Here is a 25,109-nt window from a genome sequence, read left to right as displayed (position 1 = left end):
GGAACTGCTGAATCAAATGGTAATTCTATGTTTAATTTTTTGAGGAACAGTCGTACTGTTTTCCACAGCAGCTGCAGCAATCCACATTCCCACCAGTAATGCACAAAGATTCCAATTTCTCCATATTCACACCAACACTAGCTGTTCACTGGTTTTCGGTTTGCTTTTCCTTTATTTAGTTAATAACAGCCACCCTAATGGGTGTGAAGTGGTATGTCTTTGTGGGTCTGACTTACATTTTCCTAATGATTTGTGATATTCAGCATATTTTCATGTGCTTATTGGCTATTTGTATATCTATCTTCTTTAGAAAAATGTCTATTCAAGTTCTGTGCCCACTTTAAAGTTGGATTGTTTGTATTTTTGCTGTTGAGTTTTAGGACTTCTTTATATATTCTGAATATTGATTAAATATATCTATTTTTTAAATTTATTTATTTTATTTATTTTTGGCTGCACTGGGTCTTCGTTGCTGTGCGCGGGCTTTCTTTAGTTGCGGAGAGCGGGGGCTACTCTTTGTTGTGCTGCGCGGGCTTCTCATGGCGGTGGCTTCTCTTGTTGCGGAGCACAGGCTCTAGAGTGCAGGCTCAGTAGTTGTGGCGCACGGGCTTAGTTGCTCCGCAGCATGTGGCATCTTCCCGGACCAGGGCTCAAACCCATGTCCCCTGCACTGGCAGGTGAATTCTTAACCACTGCGTCACCAGGGAAGCCCAGTATATCTATTTTTAAAGAGAACACTAACAAGCAAGTTGCTACTTAAATGAAACTTACAATATCATAAAAGAATTATAGATTAAATTACTATGAATGCCCCACTTATGATTAAGAGCAGTCTGAAAATACAATCCTTTCATGTAGCAATTCCAAAATCAAATAATTTTTAAGTCATCAGTCTCTCCTCAAAACAATTAAACACTCTTGTTTTTCTATAAAGCTCACATGAGTACGCAAAAATGTTTTTAAAATTCATGATCGATAAAAACACTAACAAGTAACTAAAATTCACATGATTCACGTGAAACACTCAAAACTACACACACCTGTCAGAGTTTCAGAGCCACCATTACACACACCTTCAAGCAATAACACTCATATTTCAATTTATGTAAGTGCTATGCCCTGGAGTACAGGGGAGCACCCTTATATATGCAGACTAAATGGCGGTCCCTGGAGTCGTGGGGCACAACAGCCCTTTGGCATTCAAGTGCTAACAGATGTATGTTCCACTTTATTATTACTATCCCTGACATAAATTTTAAAGTTAAAAAAAGTAAAGAATATAATAATAAAAGTAAGTGCACCATGGTATTCAATTCAATGACTCCCTAAACTCCAAATTAACTTATTCATTCTTATCCAATTAAAGTATTCCATCCTATTTTTCCAAATGATAGTTTTACTACTTAAGTAGATAGATCTCTTATTTTCATCTCCCCAGCATCCAATCTTCCTTCTTCTGTTAACACCTCAATTTCCCATTAGACAACACCTCTCCCCATTCTCAGTCCCTGAACTTCACAGGTAGTGCCTGAGATGAGTAAGTCTGGGCAATCAAATTCAGTGATTAAATCATTAGACACAAAATAAGACAGTAAGGTTCAGTCCTAGAACTTTTGCTGAAATTTTTAGTTAACAGATACTTTTAAAATTGTTAAGCTGGGCTGTTGGTAAGCACCTTTGCCGTCTCATAAGAAGGGCCAATCAGAGAAAAAAGCTTACACACACACAAAAAGGCAGAGCATAAAGACAAACTCAACAATGTCCCTGATGACAGTACTGCAATGTCTTATAGATAAGTCCTTTCCCTGAATTTACAGTACATAGTCAATAACTCCTTTTTTTTTTTTTCCACTTAGCTTCTTAGGGCTTTCTGTCACTTGCCAGTCCTAACTAATATGTATGGTTTCACATATAATTGTGTCCCCTTATCATTTACATCTCAGTTGTCAGTGATAATTTGGTAAGTCCTGGAGGCCTGTCTGTATCAGACTTAAACATGCATTATAGAACGTTTATAATGATAAAACATCACAAAATGTCAACTTATTGTCCCCACAATGACTACTCATTCGAAAGTATGCTCTTAGGAAAAAAAAAGAATGCAAAATTGATAATGTATTAAAAGATGTACAGCTCTACCAAGTAGAATGTAAACACGTGCTTACAAAAAACACATCAAAAAATTCCATTTTATTAAATCTGGGGAAACAAAATATCCCTACTTGATAAGAAACTGTATGTATAAAATCATTACAGTTAGAATAGTAGTGAACAGAAAAAGTGGAGTTGAGAGAAACGTTAACATAAAGTAAATGCAACGAAAAATGGGAAATTTTCTCATTAGTTTTTTCCAATGGCACAAAATATCCATTCTCACTTAGATTTAGGGTTTATGTAAAAATATACCTGTATTAATTTCCTACAGCCACTGTAATTACTACACACCTGTGGCTTAAAATAACAAAAATTTATTTCTCACAGTTCTGGAGGCCAAACATTTGAAATCAGTTTCAACAGGCTGAATCAAGGAGGTTCTATAGGACAATCCTATACCAGGTTTTCATGGCTGCCAGCATTCCTTGGCTTATGGCTATATCACTCCAATCTTGGCCTCTGTAGCCACTTTGCCTTTTCTTCTTCTGTGTATGTTAATGGTTCTTCTGACTCTCTTTTACAAGGACATTTGTGACTGCATTTAGGGGCCACCCAGATAACCCAGAATTACCTCCTGATCTCAAGATCCTTAACTTAATCATGCCTGTGAAGTCTTTACTATAAGGGAACATTTACAGATTCCAGGGATTATGATATGGATAGTTTTTATGCAGCCATTTTTCAGCCTACCACCATGTCATAAATCATTTCAATAACTATAATACCACCAAAAAGGCTAAGCACCTGGAAACTATATGCACCTTATATTCTCAAATTAAATTTTTTTTACAATGTTCTCTATTTATATTAGTACCAACACAAAAAGCTCCAAAAATGTCATATTTAGAATAAAAAGGGAAGACTGTAGTAAGAAAATATCTACTAAGCATTGCCTTAAGAAGTGATTAATATTAACTAAATTTAACATACTATTCTTTGAAACCACAGAGTTCTTATCATGACAATCCGTTTTATTACAAATTAAAAAATTAATATAAGACTTTACCTCCAGATCCTAACTGCTTGTAGAATCTGTATTCCAAATGTAGTTGTGGTGCTCTGGATTTCATGGGCTCCTAATTTTAAAAAAAAAAGCAACAACAAAAAATATTTAAGTTATTAAAATATCACTAGGCCCCAATTCCGAATTTATAAATCTTGGTGTCAACATTTTTTTTTTTTGGTATTCCAAGCATTGTTCTTTATAATATTTCAACGTCTTGCCTTGATTAAAATACAATCTGAGACAGAGTAAAACTGTGTTCAACAATTTCCACAAATACATATAGTATCCATACATATGGAAAGACCCACCTCAATAAAGCAAAAAAAATATTTAATATTTCAAACATTCAGAAGCATATGAATGCATTAGAAAAGGTCTTTAAAAGCTACATAATAAACCAGTAGTTAACTCAAAAGAGGGATCTAGCTTTGAGTAAGGTCAAAGGTGAATTTTTAATTTCTGTTGATTTTTTTATTAAAGATCAATATATATATATTTTTTTTTTAGACAGTAAATATGGTCTATTTTTGCATCTTTCCAATAAAATACATTTGATCACTTTTTTTTTATACAGCAGGTTCTCATTAGTCATCCATTTTATACACATTAGTGTATACATGTCAATCCCAATATCCCAATTCATCACACCACCACCACCACCCACCCGCTGCTTTCCCCCCTTGGTGTGCATACGCTTATTCTCTATATCTGTGTCTCAATTTCTGCCCTGAAAACCGGTTCATCCATACCATTTTTCTAGGTTCCACATATATGCGTTAATATACGATATTTGTTTTTCTCTTTCTGACTTACTTCACTCTGTATGACAGTCTCTAGATCCATCCACGTCTCAACAAATGACCCAATTTCGTTCCTTTTTATGGCTGAGTAATATTCCACTGTATATATGTACCACATCTTCTTTATCCATTCGTCTGTCGATGGGCATTTAGGTTGCTTCCATGACCTGGCTATTGTAAATAGTGCTGCAATGAACATTGGGGTGCATGTGCCTTTTTGGGGTTTTTTTAACATCTTTATTAGGGTATAATTGCTTTACAATGGTGTGTCAGTTTCTGCTTTCTAACAAAGTGAATCAGTTATACACATATATATGCCCCTATACCTCTTCCCTCTTGCATCTCCCTCCCTCCCACCCTCCCTATCCCACCCCTCTAGGTGGCCACAAAGCACCAAGCTGATCTCCCTGTGCTATGCAGCTGATTCCCACTAGCTAGCTATTTTACGGTTGGTAGTGTATATATGTCCATGCCACTCTCTCATTTTGTCCCAGCTTACCCTTCTCCCTTCCCGTATCCTCAAGTCTATTCTCTAGTAGGTCTGCATCTTTATTCCCGCCTTGCCCCTAGGTTCTTCTGACCATTTTCTTTTTCTTTTTAAATTTAGATTCCATATATATGTGTTAGCATACGGTTATTTGTTTTTCTCTTTCTGACTCACTTCACTCTGTATGACAGTCTCTAGGTCCATCCACCTCACTACAAATAACTCAGTTTCGTTCCTTTTTATGGCTGAGTAATATTCCATTGTATATATGTGTCACATCTTCTTTTGATGGACGCTTAGGTTGCTTACATGTCCTGGTAAATAGAGCTGCAATGAACATTTTGGTACATGACTCTTTTTGAATTATGGTTTTCTCAGGGTATATGCCCAGTAGTGGGATTGCTGGATCATATGGAAATTCTATTTTTACTTTTTAAGGAACCTCCATACTGTTCTCCATAGTGGCTGTATCAATTTACATTCCCACCAACAGTGCAAGAGGGTTCCCTTTTCTCCACATGCTCTCCAGCATTTGTCGTTTGTAGATTTTCAGATGAAGTTCATTCTAACTGGTGTGATTTGAATTGTAGTTTTGTAGTTTTGATTTGCATTTCTCTAATAATTAGTGATGTTGAGCAGCTTTTCATGTGCTTCTTGGCCATCTGTATGTCTTCTTTGGAGAAATGTCTGCTTAGGTCTTCTGCCCATTTTTGGATTGGGTTGTTTGTTTTTTTAATATTGAGCTGCATGAGCCGTTTATATATTTCGGAGATTAATCCTTTGTCCATTGATTCGTTTGCAAATATTTTCTCCCATTCTTAGGGTTGTCTTTTCGTCTTGTTTATGGCTTCCTTTGCTGTGCAAAAGCTTTTAAGTTTCATTAGGTCCCATTTGTTTATTTTTGTTTGTATTTCCATTACTCTAGAAGGTGGATCAAAAAAGATCTTGCTGTGATCTATGTCAAAGAGTGTTCTTCCTATGGTTTCCTCTAAGACTTTAGTAGCGTCCGGACTTACATTTAGGTCTCAAATCCATTTTGAGTTTATTTTTGTGTATGGTGTTAGGGAGTGTTCTAATTTCATTCTTTTACACGTAGCTGTCCAGTTTCCCCAGCACCACTTACTGAAGAGACTGTCTTTTCTTCATTGTATATCCTTGCCTCCTTTGTCATAGATTAGTTGACCATAGTTGCGTGCGTTTACCTCTGGGCTTTCTACCTGTTCCATTGATCTATGTTCCTGTTTTTCTGCCAGTACCATATTGCCTTATTACTGTATATTTGTTGTATAGTCTGAAGTCAGGGAGTCTGATTCCTCCAGCTCCGTTTTTTTCCCTCAAGACTGCTTTAGCTATTCGGGGTCTTTTGTGTCTCCATACAAATTTTAAGATTTTTTGTTCTAGTTCCATAAAAAATGCCATTGGTAATTTGACAGGGATTGCATTGAATCTGTAGATTGCTTTGGGTAGTATAGTCATTTTCACAATATTGATTCATCCAATCCAAGAACATGGTATATATCTCTCCACCTGTTGGTATCATCTTTAATTTCTTTCATCAGTGTCTTAGAGTTTTCTGCATACAGGCCTTTTGTCTCCCTAGGTAGGTTTAATCCTAGGTATTTTATCCTTTTTGTTGCAATAGTAAATGGGAGTGTTTCCTTAATTCCTCTTTCAGATTTTTCATCATTAGTGTATAGGAATGCAAGAGATTTCTGTGCGTTAATTTTGTATCCAGCAACTTTACCAAATTCATTGATTAGCTTGTTTCCTGGTGGCATCTTTAGGATTCTCTATGTATAGTATCGTGTCATCTGCAAACAGTGACAGTTTTACTTCTTCTTTTCTGATTTGTATTCTTTTTATTTCTTTTTCTTCTCTGACTGCTGAGGCTAGGACTTCCAAAACTATGTTGAATAATAGTGGCAAGAGTGGACATCCTTTTCTTGTTCCTGATCTTAGAGGAAATGCTTTCAGTTCTTCACCACTGAGAATGATGTTTGCTGTGGGTCTGTCATATATGGCCTTTATTAGTTGAAGTACGTTCCCTCTATGCCCACTTTCTGGAGTTTTTATCATAAACGGCTGTTGAATTTTGTCAAAAGCTTTCTCTGCATCTATTGAGATGATCATATGGTTTTTATTCTTCAATTTGTTAATATGGTGTATCACGTTGATTGATTTGCATATACTGAAGAATCCTTGCACCCCTGGGATAAATCCCACTTGATCATGGTGTATGATGCTTTTAATGTGCTGTTGGATTCTGTTTGCTAGTATTTTGCTGAGGATTTTTGCATCTATATTCATCAGTGATATTGGTCGCTAATTTTCTTTTTTTGTAGTATCTTTGTCTGGTTTTGGTATCAGGGTGATGGTGGCCTCATAGAATGAGTTTGGGAGTGTTCCTTCCTCCAAAATGTTTTGGAAGAGCTTGAGAAGGATGGGTGTTAGCTCTTCTCTAAATGTTTGATAGAATTCACCTGTGAAGCCATCTGGTCCTGGACTTTTGTTTGTTGGAAGATTTTTAATCACAGTTTCAATTTCATTACTTGTGATTGGTCTGTTCATATTTTCTATTTCTTCCTGGTTCAGTCTTGGAAGGTTATACCTTTCTCAGAATTTGTCCATTTCTTCTAGGTTGTCCATTTTATTGGCATAGAGTTCCTTGTAGTAGTCTCTTAGGATGCTTTGTATTTCTGTGGTGTCTGGTGTCACTTCTCCTTTGTCATTTCTAATTTTATTGATTTGAGTCCTCTCCCTCTTTTTCTTGATGAGTCTGGCTAATGGTTTATCAATTTTGTTTATCTTCTCAAAGAACCAGCTTTTACTTTTATTGACCTTTGCTATTGTTTCCTTTGTTTCTATTTCATTTATTTCTGCTCTGATCTTTATGATTTCTTTCCTTCTGCTAACTTTGGGTTTTGTTTGTTCTTCTCTCTCTAGTTCCTTTAGGTGTAAGGTTAGATTATTTATTTGAGATGTTTCTTGTTTCTTGAGGTAGGCTTGTATAGCTATAGACTTCCTTCTTAGAACTGCTTTTGCTGCATCCCATAGGTTTTGGATTGTCATGTTTTCATTGTCATTTGTCTTGAGGTATTGTTTGATTTCCTCTTTGACTTCTTCAGTGACTGCTTGGTTATTTAGTAACGTAGTGTTTAGTCTCCATGTGTTTGTGTTTTTTGCGTTTTTTCCCCTGTAACTGATTTCTAATCTCATAGCTCTGTGGTCAGAAAAGATGCTTGATATGATTTCAATTTTCTTATATTTACTGAGGTTTGATTTGTGACCCAAGATGTGATCTATCCTGGAGAATGTTCCTTGCGCACTTGAGAAGAAAGTGTAATCTGCTGTTTTTGGATGGAATGTCCTATAAATATCAATTAACTCTATCTGGTCTATTGTGTCATTTAAAGCTCTGTTTCCTTATTTATTTTCATTTTGGAGGATCTGTCCATTGGTGTAAGTGAGGTGTTAAAGTCCCCCACTAATATTGTGTTACTGTCGATTTCCTCTTTTACAGCTGTTAGCAGTTGCCTTATGCGTTGAGGTGCTCCAATGTTGGGTGCATATATATTTATAATTGTTATATCTTCTTCTTGGATTGATCCCTTGATCATTATGAAGTGTCCTTCCTTGTCTCTTGTAACATTCTTTATTTTGAAGTCTATTTTATCTGATATGAGTATTGCTATTCCAGCTTTCTTTTGATTTCCATTTGCATGGAATATCTTTATCCATCCCCTCACTTTCAGTCTGTATGTGTCCCTAGGTCTGAAGTGGGTCTCTTGTAGACAGCATATATATGGGTCTTGTTTTTGTATCCATTCAGCAAGCCTGTTTCTTTTGGTTGGAGCATTTAAGCCATTCATGTTTAAGGTAATTATCGATATGTATGTTCCTGTGACCATTTTCTTAATTGTTTTGGGTTTGTTTTTGTAGGTTCTTTTCTTCCCTTGTGTTTCCCACTTACAGAAGTTTCTTTAGAATTTGTTGTAGAGCTGGTTTGGAGGTGCTGAATTCTTTAGCTTTTGCTTGTCTGTAAAGCTTTTGATTTCTCCATCGAATCTGAATGAGCTCCTTGCCGGGTAGTCTTGGTTGTAGGTTCTTCCCTTTCATCACTTTAAGTATATCATGCCACTCCCTTCTGGTTTGTACAGTTTCTGCTGAGAAATCAGCTGTTAACTTTATGGAAGTTCCCTTGTATGTTATTTGTTGTTTTTCCCTTGCTGCTTTCAATAATTTTTCTTTGTCTTTAATTTTTGCCAATTTGATTACTATGTGTCTCGCTGTGTTTCTCCTTGGATTTATCTTGTATGGGACTCTGCAGTTCCTGGACATGGGTGGCTATTTCCTTTCCCATGTTAGGGAAATTTTCGACTATAATCTCTTCAAATATTTTCTCGGGTCCTTTCTCTCTCTCTTCTCTCTCTGGGACCCCTGTAGTGTGAATGTTGTTGCGTTTAATGTTGTCCCAGAGGTCTCTTAGGCTGTCTTTATTTCTTTTCATTCTTTTTTCTTTATTCTGTTCCTCAGCAGTGAATTCCACCATTCTGTCTTCCAGGTCACTTATCCGTTCTTCTGCCTCAGTTATTCTGCTATTGATTCCTTCTAGTGTAGTTTTCATTTCAGTTATTGTATTGTTCACCTCTGTTTGTTGGTTCTTTAATTCTTCTAGGTGTTTTTTAAACATTTCTTGCATCTTCTCGATCTTTGCCTCCATTCTTTTTCCGAGGTCCTGGATCATCTTCACTATCATTATTCTGAATTCTTTTTCTGGAAGGCTGCCTATCTCCACTTCATTTAGTTGTTTTTCTGGGGGTTTATCTTGTTCCTTCATCTCGTACATAGTCCCCTGCCTTTTCATCTTGTCTATCCTTCTGTGAATGTGGTTTTTGTTCCACACGCTGCAAGATTGTAATTCTTCTTGCTTCTGCTGTCTGTCCTCTGGTGGATGAGGCTATCATGGAGGCTTGTGCAGCTTTCCTGATGGGAGGGACTCTCAACTCTTCTATAATGTAATAATCTATTAGTCATCTTTGTCTCCCTAAGGTTAAATCCAGATAGTCAACTTTAAGCGCAGCGTAAAATAAATTAATGCCATAAATGTACACAAGGTTAAGTGGCTATTAGATCAAGCATTAGGGAAATCTGTGTTTGACTCTTTGACCCTGAAGAAGAGTATACTGTGAACATTCATGACTAGAATGGTGGCCCTGATTCTATTTCTCCTGTTTCCAGGAATTCACCTCTAAACTATATATTTCTAATGTAAAGAAAAGTAAGAAATTACAGAAAAGTAAGAAAGAACAGAGACAGAGATAGGAAAATTCTGATAGTAGCAACAATATATATTTTTTTAATTTTTAGCTGGAGTACAGCTTACAATAAAACACACAGTTCCTAAGTATTAGGCCCATGAGCTTTGTAAATTGTATATATCCCTGCAACCACCATCTCAAAAAACCTTTAGCCTCTAAAGTTTAGAGCATTTCCATCACCCTTCTCTCAGAGATAATCACTTTTGGACTTCTATCACCTTTGGATTTGTTTTGTCCGTTGTTGGATTTCATACAAATGACATTATACAATGTATGTTTTATATGTATGTGTCTGGCTTTTTTCCTTCAACATATGTTTTTGAGATTTTTACAGTCACACACACACACACACACACACACACACACACACACACACACACACAGAACATAAACAGAAACAAAATAGATTTAACATATAAGAAATAATAAATGTGTGAAAATATTTGCAGGAAACAAAACTATAACAGAGTAATAACACAGGAAAATTGAACAAGATTCAACAGGAAAGTACAGCAAGGTAACAAAATTTAAACAAAACCAACAAAACTTCAAGAAGTACAAACAACTACAACAACAAAATTTAAAACTAATCTACCAGCACATTAACACAACAGAAAAGAGAATTTGGAAATTGGGAGATAGAAAAATGTCTAAAGAATGAGAAAATTTTGTAGACTGCATCTATATAAAGTATACAGAATGCATTATGAAGGAGGAAAAATAGAAATAGGAAAAAGATTAGAGATCTGGACAATATAATGTAAAGGTCTAATATGCATTTGATAAGTGTCTTGAGAGAAAAGTGAGCAGAGGCAATAACTGAAGAAATAAATGCAAGAACTGATGAAAGATAAACCAGAGATTCAAGAGGAATGTGAATCCCAAACAGAATAACTAACATATTTATACTAAGATATATCGTAATGAAAGAACCAACGACAGACTTCAGATAAAGAACCTGTAAAGTCCCAGTGGAACAATTATAATCATAAAGATTATTATAAGAGAAAACAATCAGCTTAGTTCTTGAGAGGCAGAATGGTAGGGTACAACTCTAGTTAAAAGCATAGGCACTGAAACTAAATTGTATTGGGTTTGAATCCTAAATTCACTGCTTACTAGCTGTTGTAGAGACTTTGGCAAGTTACTTAATCTTTATGTACTTTTCAGTTCCCTCATCTATGAAAGAGGGATAGAATATTCTTTCTCATTTTGTTTATATATACATATATATGACTTAAAATAGCTCCTTCCACATAGTGGAATTCTTCAGTTTTAACTATATAAAAGTAAATAACCATAAGATATAATAAAAGATGCCCACTCAGGCAATCACAAGTAAAATTAAATACATAACTTATTCAATCACTAATATTCCCTAGGTAAAAACAGAAACCCAGATCTAACTTAGTTGAGGCAGTTCAACTTGATTCCAATACTTTACTAGCAGTAAAATTTTATTGTGCCACCATATAACAAAAGTCACTTCACCACAGGATGAATTTTTCATTATTCATGAACAACGGGTTACTATATAACTACAAACAATAAGATATGAGGGTGGTGGCTGAGGTCAAATTTAACAAATTACTTTGAAACAAACGATCAGTATGAACTAGGGTAACATTAAATAAATGTGAAAACCTTTATAGGAGATAACAGAGCTAAAAGTAGTCACTGAAGTTTGCTCTTTGAACACCACTGTCAACAAATAATGCCTTTATTTGTACCAATGTACAAAAATAAGATAGCACTGAAGGTATACAGACATAACATTTTCAAGTGGTTACTTTTTAGGCAGGTTCTGAACAAAATTATATTATCTTCTATAAACAGAGACAATAGATACAAACATAAGATACAAAAATATATATAAGGACACTTTATATATATATAAAATACATACACACACACACACACACACACACACACACACACACAAATATTTAGTAAACTAAGTACCGAACCATGGTCCAACAGTTTATGTGAAAAATTTTCTGCCCTGCCAATATATTTTTTGGATGAATCTGAGGCAAGCATGACTCTATACCATACTTCAACCTCAAAATACCACAAAGGGATCCAAAAATATTCCCAGTTCTCCCAAAGAATACCAAATAACCACAATTTTTATATGTAGTCCTGATCACTGTGAATGTCTGCCCACCAAAAAAAAAGAAGAAAAATAAGGGGATAGCGATATGGCATGAAGGTAAACTAAAACAAGTGACTTATGTGTGTATATATAAGAAGGCTAAAAGATGACATAATACATGTTTACTAAGGCATCAAAGATGTCAACAGGGTTAACAAGTTCCAAATCTGAAAATAACAGGACCTAAGGGTCACCAGTTAATGACTGAAATGGACAAGTAAAGGTCAGCCTAGAGGGGCTCCTATTTTGACACAGTGGTTTATTTGCCCTAACATCAGTTAAATATCTGATAGATATCTGAAGCTACTCACTACGGGCCATCAATAACACAGAATATGGGTGTTGCCACACTTCCATCCTTGTGTGCCACCCCAACTCCCAACACCGTACAACATCTAGATCCCAGACCACTGGCCTAGAACACGGGAAAAGAGAGAAATCCAAAGAAAAAGTCAGCAGTGCCCATTCCCTGCATCCTGGGCCTCCCTATTGTGATTCACACAAACTAACTCCCCCTGTCCTGATTTCACACCCAGGAAGGAACCTTGTAATTTTAACTTAGCATTCTATGTATATCAGCCTACAGAAAGAAAACATATTATTTATTCTGATGTGGGCATTCTGGACCCATAATAGTAAAATACCTCACTGTAAGTTAGAAATTAACTCTTTCTAAATATTTACACCTCTGAGAGCTTGACTGATTGCATGAATTGATTAATACTGTGAATCCACTTCTGATTAACAGTGACAATCTTAATGAGACAACCTAACCAGATTTTCTGTCATAAAGTCAAGGACCAGAACTTAAACCTACGTGAACTCATGCCAGGTAAATGCCAGTGCCAACTCACATGTCAGCCAGCCAGTCTCTCCTGGTGGCACCACAACCCTTCTGTGCATTTTTATTTCCCAGTAAAAGTAAACAGCATTTGTTGCAGTGAAACTTGGTTTACACTCACAGGATACTTAAAATTAAGTAGCACAGTTTTCTATCTCATCCCCAACGTTTTTTTTTTTATTTCTCCCACTTGCCTCTTCCTCAAATAGTCTCTCCTTCTATATTAAAGTCACATTACCCTAATAACAGTGGTTATATTGGCAGAGACAAGATTGAGACTGGCAGGCAGGCTGGGAAAAACCAAGCCATGCTCAACCTCAAGGAAACATGGCTGGCATACCAGATAGAACAGATGTGCCAGCAGAAAGTTATATCTTACAAAAATTCCCAGATCCCAACTATTCAAAAAAAAAAAGCTGCCTTATAGCTGTCATACCAGGCACATCTGGGACTTCAAAACATTCCCAGGGGAGTTTGCTTGCCTGGCTATCCACCCACATCAAGAATTTCTGAATCCTTGAAGGTCAAGCAATAGCCAAGTTTTACCAAATATAAAAACATCAACAGAAAAAGAGATGTTGGAAGGTACCTCAAATACATTTTCAAATAATGTAATCCTGAATACTAAGGACACCTTTGTCCAAGTGCTTGAATCAGGAAGAAAAATCTTGCATTCTAACTTTTATCTAATAAAAAATGCCAATATGCCAGCTTCCTTAAATTCAAAATTTTTTAAATTCAGTTCTATAATGCTGCCAAAGTAAAGGGATTAAGTTTTTGTAACACACAAAGACACAGATATCTTATATATACATTATCATACACTTGAGGGGCATGAAGATGCTAGGAGCTTAATAACAAAAGGTCAGTTACACTTACCACTTTCCCAATAAACACTCAAGTTAAAAGGATATGAGAAAAAATTAGTGAAAATGCAACTTAATCATTAAAGAAATAATAAGAAAATAATTAAAGAAAAATAAGAAACATGAACTTACCAGTTTAATTGCCACATATTCATTTGTGTATAAATTTTTCCCTTGAAAAAAAAAGAAAAATGTCAGATTCTACCAGCAATGAATTTTTAAGGATACATTATGTAAAACTGTACTTTGGGGGGTCAGGGGAAGCACATAACACATTTAAATGAAACATAGGTTTTTGCTTCCAACTATTTAGCAGAAGTCTCAATAACAAGGAAATATTTAAATTTATGGTCAACTCCATAACACATTCAGTATTTCACCTAGATTCAGAGTAGAAAGTAATACTAATAAATACTTTAGACCATTTATTTAAAAAAAAGAAAAATTCTTATTTTGTTGGAATACTGCATACAATTTACAAAGTAATCAGTAGGCAAACACATGCTAAACTAAATTTCAAAACTAGAACCCTATGTAGAAATTGGAGTACAAAATTCCTTTCTCGATCACCACCTCATTTTAAATCCTTCATTATTACGGGATGTGATCTTAATAGGGCTCATATGTAATCTAGTAAATAGATCAAACATATAGAAAAAAATGTGGAATACCTTTAAAATAAAACTTTAAAAGTATTATTCAATAATTGGCTTTGACAAACTAGTTGATTACTCTGAGGGGAAGAAGGGTTATTAAGAACTTGCCTTATAAGCAAATTAAATTCCAGGTATTTTAAGAGTTAGATATAAGCCATAAAACAAGAAAAAATATTTATCAGGCCAGTATACAGAAGCCTTTTTGAGCATTAAAAATAAATGGAAAAAGATTAAAAGATCAGAAGATTTTATACAGATTTGATAGCTTAAAATATTTTAAACTTCTGTAAGTTGAAAAAAACTATTATATACAAAGAACAAGTGAAAGACAAATCAGAATAAAGATTTAATATAATTAATATGTAAAGAATTCAAATGAATTACAGTAATTATTGGCACCAGCAAGTTGAAAATAATCTAGAAAATTCTAAGGGGTCAACATCTGTAGTTCAAGTAAAATACTATGGAGAATTAAGTATATGAAGAAAATCTGATACAGAAATTAATGTGCTTCTTTACAAGTACAGTTCAAAGAATAAAAAATAGAACAATATTTGATTTCTGGATTTCCAGTATTCTTTCAATAAGCATGTACTATTTTTATAGTAAGAAAAACAGAACACTGATCGTTGTTGTTTTTAACTGTGATAGTAACTGGCCCTGGTCACACTGGCGACTTAACACAAAATAGGTAATCATCAACTTTCACACATGTGATTTTTCCAACATAATACACCTAACTTCATTTTATACAACAGCTAATAAATGGCAGTAAAACTTCTAGACAAAATTTCAGTCTTGGATATGCTGCCACAGTGAGCAGTATTTTCACCATAAGAATCTTTGCCACAAGCAGTTTCGCAGCACAGCTAATTGCCCATGAGGCAATTTTGATGGAAAAATTGAAAATTATATTTTGATAAAAATGTGAAAATTTTATATGAAATTAAAATGAAAATAAAATTTAAAATGAACATTAAAAAGGACACAATGACACATGAAAAACTAGTAATAAAATATTTTAAAGATTCTACTGTCAAAATGAAAATACAAAAAATATCTGAATACATTTAAAACGTGTATAGATTCATGATTATAGCTGTATTATGGTATATCTGAGAAAAGGTGATACTTCCTTTGTCAAAGTCAATCATTACAGATTCAGAATCTCATGTTGGACCTAAGTTCTCTACAACATAAAAAAACTAACTCTAAGTCTCCACAGATATCCCTGGAAATAAAATGAACAATCGAGGGATGCTCCTATTTATTATCAATATATGTAACCTATATAACTGGTAGTAAATCTCTAGACTACATTTAAATGTTCCATCACATGACCAGTCTTTATGTTTTACCAAATCATCTAAGCCAGATTCTGTACCAAATACAAAAGTTCTGTCTCCATAATGTTCTCCACTATCAAACAGCAAAAATTTTCACCATTTTCAAGAAACTTACACTCATCAGGAATCACGTAACCATTTCTTTATGGGGGATAGGAAGAGCTTGATTCTTCTTTTGCCTCCAACTTCTAATATTGCATGATAAATCTGATAAAGACAGCATTAGAGCGCAAGCTGTTGTATCTAGATTAGCCAAAGAATTGACAATTAATGCTCTGGATGACTGTTGTGAGTTACTAGCTGCTTCTTTATATTTGCTATAGCTTGGTAAGCTTTTGGTTTGAGGTGTGGCAGGGATGACTGTGTTCACTGAAGGATCTGCAAAGTGATGTTCTCATTTTCTAGTACTGTATGCAATCTGGCTTTTCACTCTCTTATGTCATACCTCTAGTAAGTTTTCTTATCATTTTATTTTCTATCAAGTCAATATATGTAGTTGTTTTATTCACTATTTTAAGACCACCATGCTACTCGTCGCTATTTAGACCATTATGAGGCCTAAGATTTAAATAAAATAAAAATATAAGGAGGTTAGGAGGTTGGGATAGACACACTACTATATATAAAATAGATAATCAACAAGGACCTACTGTATAGCACAGGGAACTCTACTCAATACTCTGTAATAACCTATATGGGAAAAGAATCTGAAAAAGAATAGATATACATATAACTAAATCATATTGCTGTACACCTGAAACATAACACTGTAAATCAAGTATACTCCAATATAAAATAAAAATTAAAAATGAAAGCACTGGGCTTCCCTGGTGGCACAGTGGTTGAGAGTCCGCCTGCCGATGCAGGGGACACGGGTTCGTGCCCCGGTCCGGGAAGATCCCACGTGCCGCGGAACGGCTGGGCCCGTGAGCCATGGCCGCTGAGCCTGTGCGTCCGGAGCCCGTGCTCCGCAACGGGAGAGGCCACAGCAGTGAGAGGCCCGCGTACCACAAAAAAAAAAAAAAAAAAAATGAAAGCACTGCATCAGTGGAGAAGTGAAAGCAAACTGTCAACCAGTCGAAACCAAACTGTCAAACCAAAATGTCAACCAGTTATTTTATCTATTACAGCATTGAAACCAAATCGTCAATCAGTTATTTCACCCCTTACAGCAAAACTGCCTTATGGCCAATGAGTTGTATGGCCAAACAGTAAAACTGCTTGCAGCAAAGACTTATGGCGAAAATACCTAGAACTGTTGCCACCACTGTACAGCAGTGTTTGTTCATATAAATATTATAATGCTTTTCTGAGTTTTGTCCTTATTTTATAAAGATGAGTGGGAAAAAAAGCATTCATTCTAATGCTAAATAGCATGAGTCTCATAAACCTGTCACACTTATCACAAAGATGGAGTTCAACAGGAGGACCCAAAGTGGTGAATGCTCAGCTATAGTGAGGTACTCACTGAGCCCATAAATATAAAAAAATTTTAGAAAACATACCATATTTTTAGCCAATAAGTTCAGCATTTAGATGTGCCTTCATATATATTTTCAAGAATGCGTTATGTATAAAATTGTAGTCTTCCTCTAGTAAGCTTGAGGTGAATAATTTAATGGTACAATGAAAAACTTAATCTTGAGAAACTGGTATCTAACAAAGGAACAATTGTGTTTTGAGTTTAAATATGGAATTTATATTTCCTCAAGACATTATCATCTTTTCATAATTATCCTGTATATGATATTTATTCACAAGCGCACAGGGAAAAATATTCATAGGACAAGAAGTTAGGTTAAACACAAATTCCACAGAATCAAAATAAACCATATACTTCTAAAAGTACTGTTTTTGTTGGCATTTACATGTTCAAATGTCTACTTTTAAGTCACAGCAGAAAGTACAAAATCCTAAAAGTGTCACCTTTTTTTGAACATTAGACATTTTGCTGAACTTTGAGGGTTATATTTATAAAGATGAACATAGGTTGAACAACACTACCAATGCATTTTTGTCACCTTGCATAGGCATAGCCTTAAATAATTGGCTTTTAATCGATATTTGTTATACATATGAACTAACAATGCACAGAATATGTGTTTGTGGGTAAAATACGAGCAAAAGAGAGGGAGTATATGTATAGAGGGAATGCAGTTAAGAGAAGGCTCCAAGTAGACTGGTTCCAGCTAACTGATGTTTTAAATCCAATTTCAAACGACATTTCCAACAGAGCTTTGTGCCACACTGAACTTGAAAAGATGGTTTTACCAATTTTGTGGCATTTGGGTGGTCACTGTTATAAAACTATGTTCTACAGAAACTAAATATATGTTTATATCAGGGATTACTAATTAACCAAAATATACTTGTGCCCCTTCCCTAATAATAGAATGCCCGAGTTTTAAAATGGTTGTCCAGCTCGACTAAATTTCTAGCCTCTTTTTCAGCTTGGTGCGACCACGTGATCAAGTTCTGGATATGAGTCGATGTTAAGGTATGTCACTCCCCACTTCCAAGAATGAACATGTGCTCTTCTGGCCCTTTTTCTTCTTCTTGCTGGCTGGCTGGAAGAGAGACTGAAGCCACATATTGAGCATGCGGAGACACCCTGCAGCTCTGGGTGCTGTCCTTCTGGTCTGTGTTACGTGAAAAAGAAAGAAACGATTTTGCCTAACACCACTATATTCTAGGATCTCTTTGTTATAGCATCATAGTCTATTCCTTATTATTACATTTTTCAGATAAGTTTGAAGCTTGAATTAGTAAAAGTAAAAAATCAATAAACATTTATAAAAATGATGAATCCACTCAAATCTGTATATTTACTTGATATATACTGTAAGGCCTGCAGAATTTTCAACAAAACAATTCTTAAATATAAACAATAAATTAAGAAGAGTTATAAGCTATACAGGAACAAGAGGAGAAAAAACAAAAATAAAAGAAGTTATAAAAACTCCTGTGGTCTACTTAATTATATCAAAATTTACAATATCCTATTTCAGATAATGGGAATTCACAGACAAATATATAACACCCTTGTTCTGTGTTCCTTTACGTCATGGTCAGTCAGGTTTAGCCACAAGAGGGGACACAGAAGAAGCTCAGGAAAACAAAGTTTATTATACTCCAGGTCCTAGAAAGGGGGTCACAGAAGAAGCATCATGTTTTGGTTAGGTGGTAGAAGACAGGAGCAAGGGAAGAGCTTAGGCCAAGGCCTTTATGGGTGTTTCTGCAGGAAAGGCAAGGCGGGGCAGGGTAAACAGCTTAGGACTGGGTAATTTGAATAATTCTGTTAGCCTTTGGTGGGCAGTCTCTAGTTGTCTTGTACTTGGCTATGGGATGAGTTAAGGAAGAGGAAAACTGCCTTCTGGAGTGTATGGGCCAGAGAGGAGGTATGGCTCTGGATTGTTTAGTTTGCATCAAGGCATGCTCCCAGTTGAGTCCTTTGCTATCTTTAAGAACTGGCTAGCCTGTAGAGGAGCAGTCTCTCCACAGCTAGAAAGGTTTTGAGGTTTTTTTGTTTTTATTATTAAAGCAATGTTATGTTGGCTGAACTGTAAAGCAGAAAGATACTCCATATATTCTGGAACACATCTGCAGTAAGAGGTCTCACCTCAGGTTTTTGTTTCTGTTTTTTTTAATTGAAATATGGTTGACCAGAAAGGTTTTTTTAAGATGTTAAAGCATCATGGGAAAATAAAAAATATATACAGTATAACCCCACATTTTACCTAGCTTTGTTTTATCTCATTCAGTGCCTGTTAAAAACATTTCTAGGGGTTTTGGTTGATCGTCTAAGCTAGAACTACATCTAACATGCAGCAGGATGCAAGCCTTACCACAATACAAAGATAAAATAAAACCAAAAATATATCAATTCATCATTTTACAATTAAAAATACAGATAAAATGACAGTAAATACATTTACTTAATTTTAGATTATTTCAAAAGTTCAACTATTTTTTTTTAATCTCAAGTTCAATTTTTATGTCCAACTTTCTTTTTTTTTCTGTACTTTCAACAGAGGGTAATAGTGTCTCTCCTTGGGGCATTTAGAAATGGCAGTGGAGGTTGGGGGAAGGGCATTTGGGGTTGCATGTGGAGACGCAACTCCTATTTAGTGCCCAAGAAGTCTGAAGTTCTAAACACCATGCAGTACACTGGACAGTCCTCAACAACAACAACAACAAAAAAACTGTCCAGCCCAAGGTGCTAATAGCATCTTCGTTGAAAATCCCTTACCTGTAACCTTATATTCTTTTTTACCCAATACTAAGCACAAAAATTTCAGTGCCAGAAATCAAATGTTTATTAACATGGTTTTAAAGAAAGCACCTTAAGAATTCAAACCAGTTTTTAACATTAGCATGCTTATCCAGGTACAGAAAGAATGATACTTATCACAACTTTTTCTGTACAGAGAAATCACTTGGGACCTTTAGAAAAAGGAATAAAACGTCCCTTTATTTAGTAGTCTATCAAGAGAGAAAAATATGATTAAATTAGTTCTTCAAGTGTATATGTTACATGTATCATAAGTACACATAAAACACAGTTACATGTATAGATAATACATTTAAATAAATAGATGTACACAAATATATAATTAAAACCCATAGATAGATCAGGTACAGAGAGATAGATAAATAGATGATGGATGGATGGATGGATGGATGGACTAGTAAGTCATCTTATGCCTATTCCTGCTCATTCACAGACTGCAAAAGAAAGGGTTATTTTGCTGTTTTTTCAGTACATAGCATATATAGTTTCAGTATATATGGGTACATACGGTTTCTCATATTGCCCTAGTTAAAATGCGCCACTAGATTGTTTTGTGTGTATACACACACATACACACACACATATATACATACATGCACATACACAGATGTATATATATGTAGCTATTTTGAAATAAATTACATGAAACCAATTTTGAATAAAAAATGCCGAAGTACTACGGTACTATAGTCATATACACAAAGAGAGACAGAGTGACAGGTGAAGTACAAATATTTATATACGACAAAATATATAGCCATAAAACTAATTTATATAAATAAATTTAAATAAATATAACATGCTATAATTTTAATTAAAAACAAATATCTTGATATCTTTTTAATGGAGCAGAACAATCATTGTTTTCCTAAAACAGGCAAGTATAGTGCTGGTCCTTTTATACTATTATCTAAATTTAATCTTCACAATAATTTAGGAAGTGGAAATAATCCCATTTTAAAGTTGAGAAATTTGAAGCCCCACATAGTTAAATGACTTATATATTCCATAATGGCAGAGACAAATTTTATATTTTTCTAGTGTATCATCAGTGCCTAATCATGCCTCATAGATAATACTGTAGACATGCAATAAATTTTGAATGGATAGATGGATGTATAATAGTTCAAGGTTGGATAAGTAAATAACCTGGGTTTTTTTCTAATGCCAAAATCAGAAACAATTTAAGAATTTCAAAATATCTAATTCAATATCCTTCAAAAAATAAAATGTAGAACATTCACCCTTTCAAATATTTGCGTCCCTTCTAAAACGCAGAAGAGTCTGTCAGACACATCATTTAACAGCAATGTACAAAATATGTCGTTGCCTTTTATTGCCTTGCTTCATTCAAAGATTTAATGTACACTAGCTACATAAAACAGTAATAAAATGAAGGAATAACTACAAATTAGAGTGTTTTACACAATGAAAAAGGAGAAGTAGTCGAGTAGATGAACATACAATTGCTTATATTTCTAACACCAGGGTTGAATCTAATGAAAATTGTGAAGCCAAGTTTTTTCTTTTTATTTCCGAAGTTTACACTCTTGCATTGACCAAAGAGCCCTCAGGGTACCTCAGTACTGACTCCCATAAAACTGTGCTACCCTCCTTCTTGTTTCTCTTCAGTGAAGATAGCCATATCTTTATTGCACTAGGAGTTAAAAATGTAGATTTGGATCGCGAGTCCATCTTAAATTGCTGTATGACATTTGTCAAGAAACCTTCCCTCACTGAGTTTCAAATGCCTTAAATGTAGTTAGGAGGTTTAAATTAGACCAGTGTTTCCCAAACTTACCTGATTATAAGAATAAACTGAGTCAGTACTTTGTGTCCCTTATTAAGAATATAGATTCCTAAACTACCCTGGATATACTTGGGGGAAGGGGAGAATAGATTACAACACTGTAAATTTCACTGATTTTTGATGCAGTTTCAGCATATTACCTTGATTTTAAGCCATACATATCCTCCTAAAGTAACCAGTTACTAAATGTTTTCAAAGCAGAAAAGGTAGCCTAAATATCATTCCTAAAAAATACATTGCAAAGGCTTTCCTGGTATCTATTTCAGCCTCTTGGGGCTTTTTAATTTACTTTTTCTTTTTTCTCATATTCTGGATGGTTTATCTCAAGTAAACAGACATTGTTATACTAGGGAATTACTGACAAATGAAAATAGAAGTATATTAGAAATTCCTAATATCTATATTCTTTAAAATTACCACAACAAACAACTAAACAAGTAACTAAATCACTTCATTAAAAAGTATCTTTCATTTTAAAAAATGCTCCCAACTTTATGGAATAAATAAAATAGTCTTACCTAATCGTAATTCTCCAAAATTCCCACATCCAATTTTTTTTCCGACTCTAAAGTTAGGTCCAACCATTAAAACTCCAGAGGATGAAGAACCAGTTCCTCGAGTGTTGTGTCCTGACCGACCACTAGGTCGTGCCATTCTATCATCTGATTTGTCCTTGTCTTTCTTTTTATTATCCATATCAAGTTTGCGGTACTCCACTTTGAATTCTTTAATCAAGACGACCACACTGAAATAGGGTATCGTGAGAACAGGTACATCACTAGGTAACTGTACCAGGTGGGTAATGTTAACATTCAAATTGCAGTAGGTAGTCAATTAACTGATGCGTGTTCATCCCATTCGTAAAATTTTTCTCAGTTTTCTTTTCAGCAAAACATGTCTTCAAAATTATCTTTTCAATGATGTGAGCTGATATTGATAGTGACCTAGAATAGTAAGAAAAGAAAATCAGTCAACTTAGAGAATCAAAAAACATATGTTTGGGAAATTAATAACATAACCAAAGTTTAGGCAATGGACTATCACTATTTGTTGATGCCCACTGAAATCTAACCTCAGTAGCCTCTTAATCATTACCCTTTATTCCTATACTTTAATACCAAAGGGATCACAAAAACAAAACCAAACAAAGAAATCAGTGATTTGGTTACTTCTTAAAAATAAATAAAAGTAACAAAAATGTATTGAGAGGGACTTCCCCGGTGGTCCAGGGGTAAAGACTCCGCCCTCCAACGCAGGGGACGCGGGTTCAATCCCTGGTTGGGGAACTAAGATCCTACATGCTGTGGGGCAACTAAGCCCACGTGCCACAACTACTCAGCTCACACGCCTCAACAAGAGAGCCCATATGCCGCAAACTACAGAGCCCACGCGCTCTGGAGCCGGTGCACCACAACTGGAGAGAGAAAACCCACACGCCGCAACTAGAGAGAGGCCTGCGCACCACAACGAAGAGCCCGTGTCACAACGAAAGATCTCGCATGCCACAACTAAGACCCAACATGGCTAAAAATAAAGAAAAAATAAAAATAAATAAAATCACTGTTTAAAAGAAAAAATGTATTGAGTGTTTCATAAGCCAATATACATTCACTAACCAAGTCCTTCCAACTTAGAATCATGTCAATTAAAAAAAAAAATACTCAAAGAATTCCAGTAAGTCAATATAAGATTTTCAATTTAAATTAAAGCAGAAAGAGAGAATACATTTTGCAAATTAGTAAAAGATCTTAATAAAAATATCTTCCACATATTCATACACTTCATAATTTTCAAAGGCTTTTCAAATATACATTCTCATTTGATCTTCATTTATTCAAATATTTATTACCCATTAAGTATATATTATCTATAACTATATATGGGAATGGAGCAATCATAACAAGGGTTGAAATAAATAGTATTTTCTCATCAGCTTTTAGCAACCCACCAAATATGCAATTATTCCTAACACCTAATCTATTTATAAAGTTTCTTATTATATTTGCCATACTCAATATTGCAAATGAAACTATAAGCATCTGTTTGGTATAAGTAAAATCGAATCATTTTTACATATACTGTTTGCTCTCTTTCCAGCTATAATAGAGTAACTGATACTGAACTTCCCCTCTTGCTATAAATAATTATGAAACTGGACAAAACATATGAAGCACCTGTTTTCAGGCACTGGATAATAGGCAGTGTAAGAGAAAACAGAAACACAGAAGGTGATTTCCACCTTCACCCAAGATCTCCAGCTAGGGACAATTTTCTGACTACAGCACAGGGAAATGGAGGCTCAGGCTCAGTGATCATAGATCAGAGTTTGGGACTGTTGAAGCTAGTAGAACTTGCAGGACCTCACAGTACTGAAGGTGAGGCAATTGTACAGTTTTAGGGATAGGAGGTGACAGGGCAGAAGCTAGGCTAGCAGACAAAGGCTACTATGGGGTTAAATAAAGAATGGAGATACTAAAGGCTGTGCAATGCTAGAATATCTTAAAGTTCCTATTTAGTCATGGTGGAGGAATCTCATTAATATCCCAGAATTTAGCTGAAATACCAGAAAGACCAAGTCTTTAGAGTAAGGACCATACCCTAGAGTAAGGACTACTACACACTGGCCCAACTAAAGCCTAAAACCAAGCCTAGATAGGATTAAGAATACCTCCAATTACACTAACTACATTCCAGAATGAAACTTGACACACTTAAAACAGAGGAAAAAAAACCCAAAACCAGACTTTCAACAATGGTGAATTCATAATGTCCACACATGAAAATGAGCAGTAAATGTGACATGCAGACAGGAAACAAAGCCATCAAAGGAAACAGACTCCAAGATGACCCTGATATTGATATTAGAAGACAGGACTTCAAAATTACTAAATAGCTGTTGAAGTCCTATTACATTAAAGAAAGAGACTGGAGCAGAAAAAAATATTTGAAGAAATAGTGGTTGAAAATTTCCCAAATTTACTGAAAAACACTAACCTACAAAATGAGGAAACTCAGCAATCCCATAAAGGATAGGTACAAAGCAAATTAAACCCAGGTACATCAAAGTGCCAAAACCCCAAAATAAAGGGAAAATCTTGAAAGCAGACAGAGAAAAACTACACGACATACAGGTGAACTTCTAACTTCTTATCAGAAACAATGGAGACCCAAAAGAAAATGGGAGAATACGTTCAAAGCGATGAAAGGAGGAAAAGAACTCTCAACCCAGAACATGACATCCAATAAAAATTAGTCTTTAAAACTGAAAGTGAAAGAAAGCCATTTTCAGATGAAGGAAGCTAATTAGTCACCAGCACACTTGCACAACAAGAAATACTTTTTAAATAGTGCATTAGGCTTAATTAAATCACATGATACC

The 25,109-nt window shown here is 35.0% G+C and overlaps 1 protein-coding gene across 4 annotated transcripts in view; it reads right to left on the bottom strand.

The window, feature by feature from the left end:
• Positions 1 to 25,109, bottom strand: part of CSNK1G3 (casein kinase 1 gamma 3) — a 129,114-nt gene that overhangs the window by 68,216 nt on the left and 35,789 nt on the right. For all 4 annotated transcript variants that reach the window (XM_082652114.1, XM_082652116.1, XM_082652115.1 and 1 more), the window contains exons 2-4: positions 22,249 to 22,674; positions 13,760 to 13,800; positions 3,161 to 3,230 (exon numbers count right to left, since the gene is read on the bottom strand). In XM_082652114.1, the coding sequence (XP_082508240.1) occupies positions 3,161 to 3,230; positions 13,760 to 13,800; positions 22,249 to 22,426 (289 nt within the window). In that variant the 5' untranslated portion in view covers positions 22,427 to 22,674. The remainder of the gene's footprint in view (positions 1 to 3,160; positions 3,231 to 13,759; positions 13,801 to 22,248; positions 22,675 to 25,109) is intronic.

This window comes from Grampus griseus, assembly GCF_964374135.1.
Source record: "Grampus griseus genome assembly, chromosome: 3".
Classification (NCBI taxonomy): Eukaryota; Metazoa; Chordata; class Mammalia; order Artiodactyla; family Delphinidae; genus Grampus; species Grampus griseus.
This window is presented reverse-complemented; position numbering and strand designations above follow the sequence as displayed.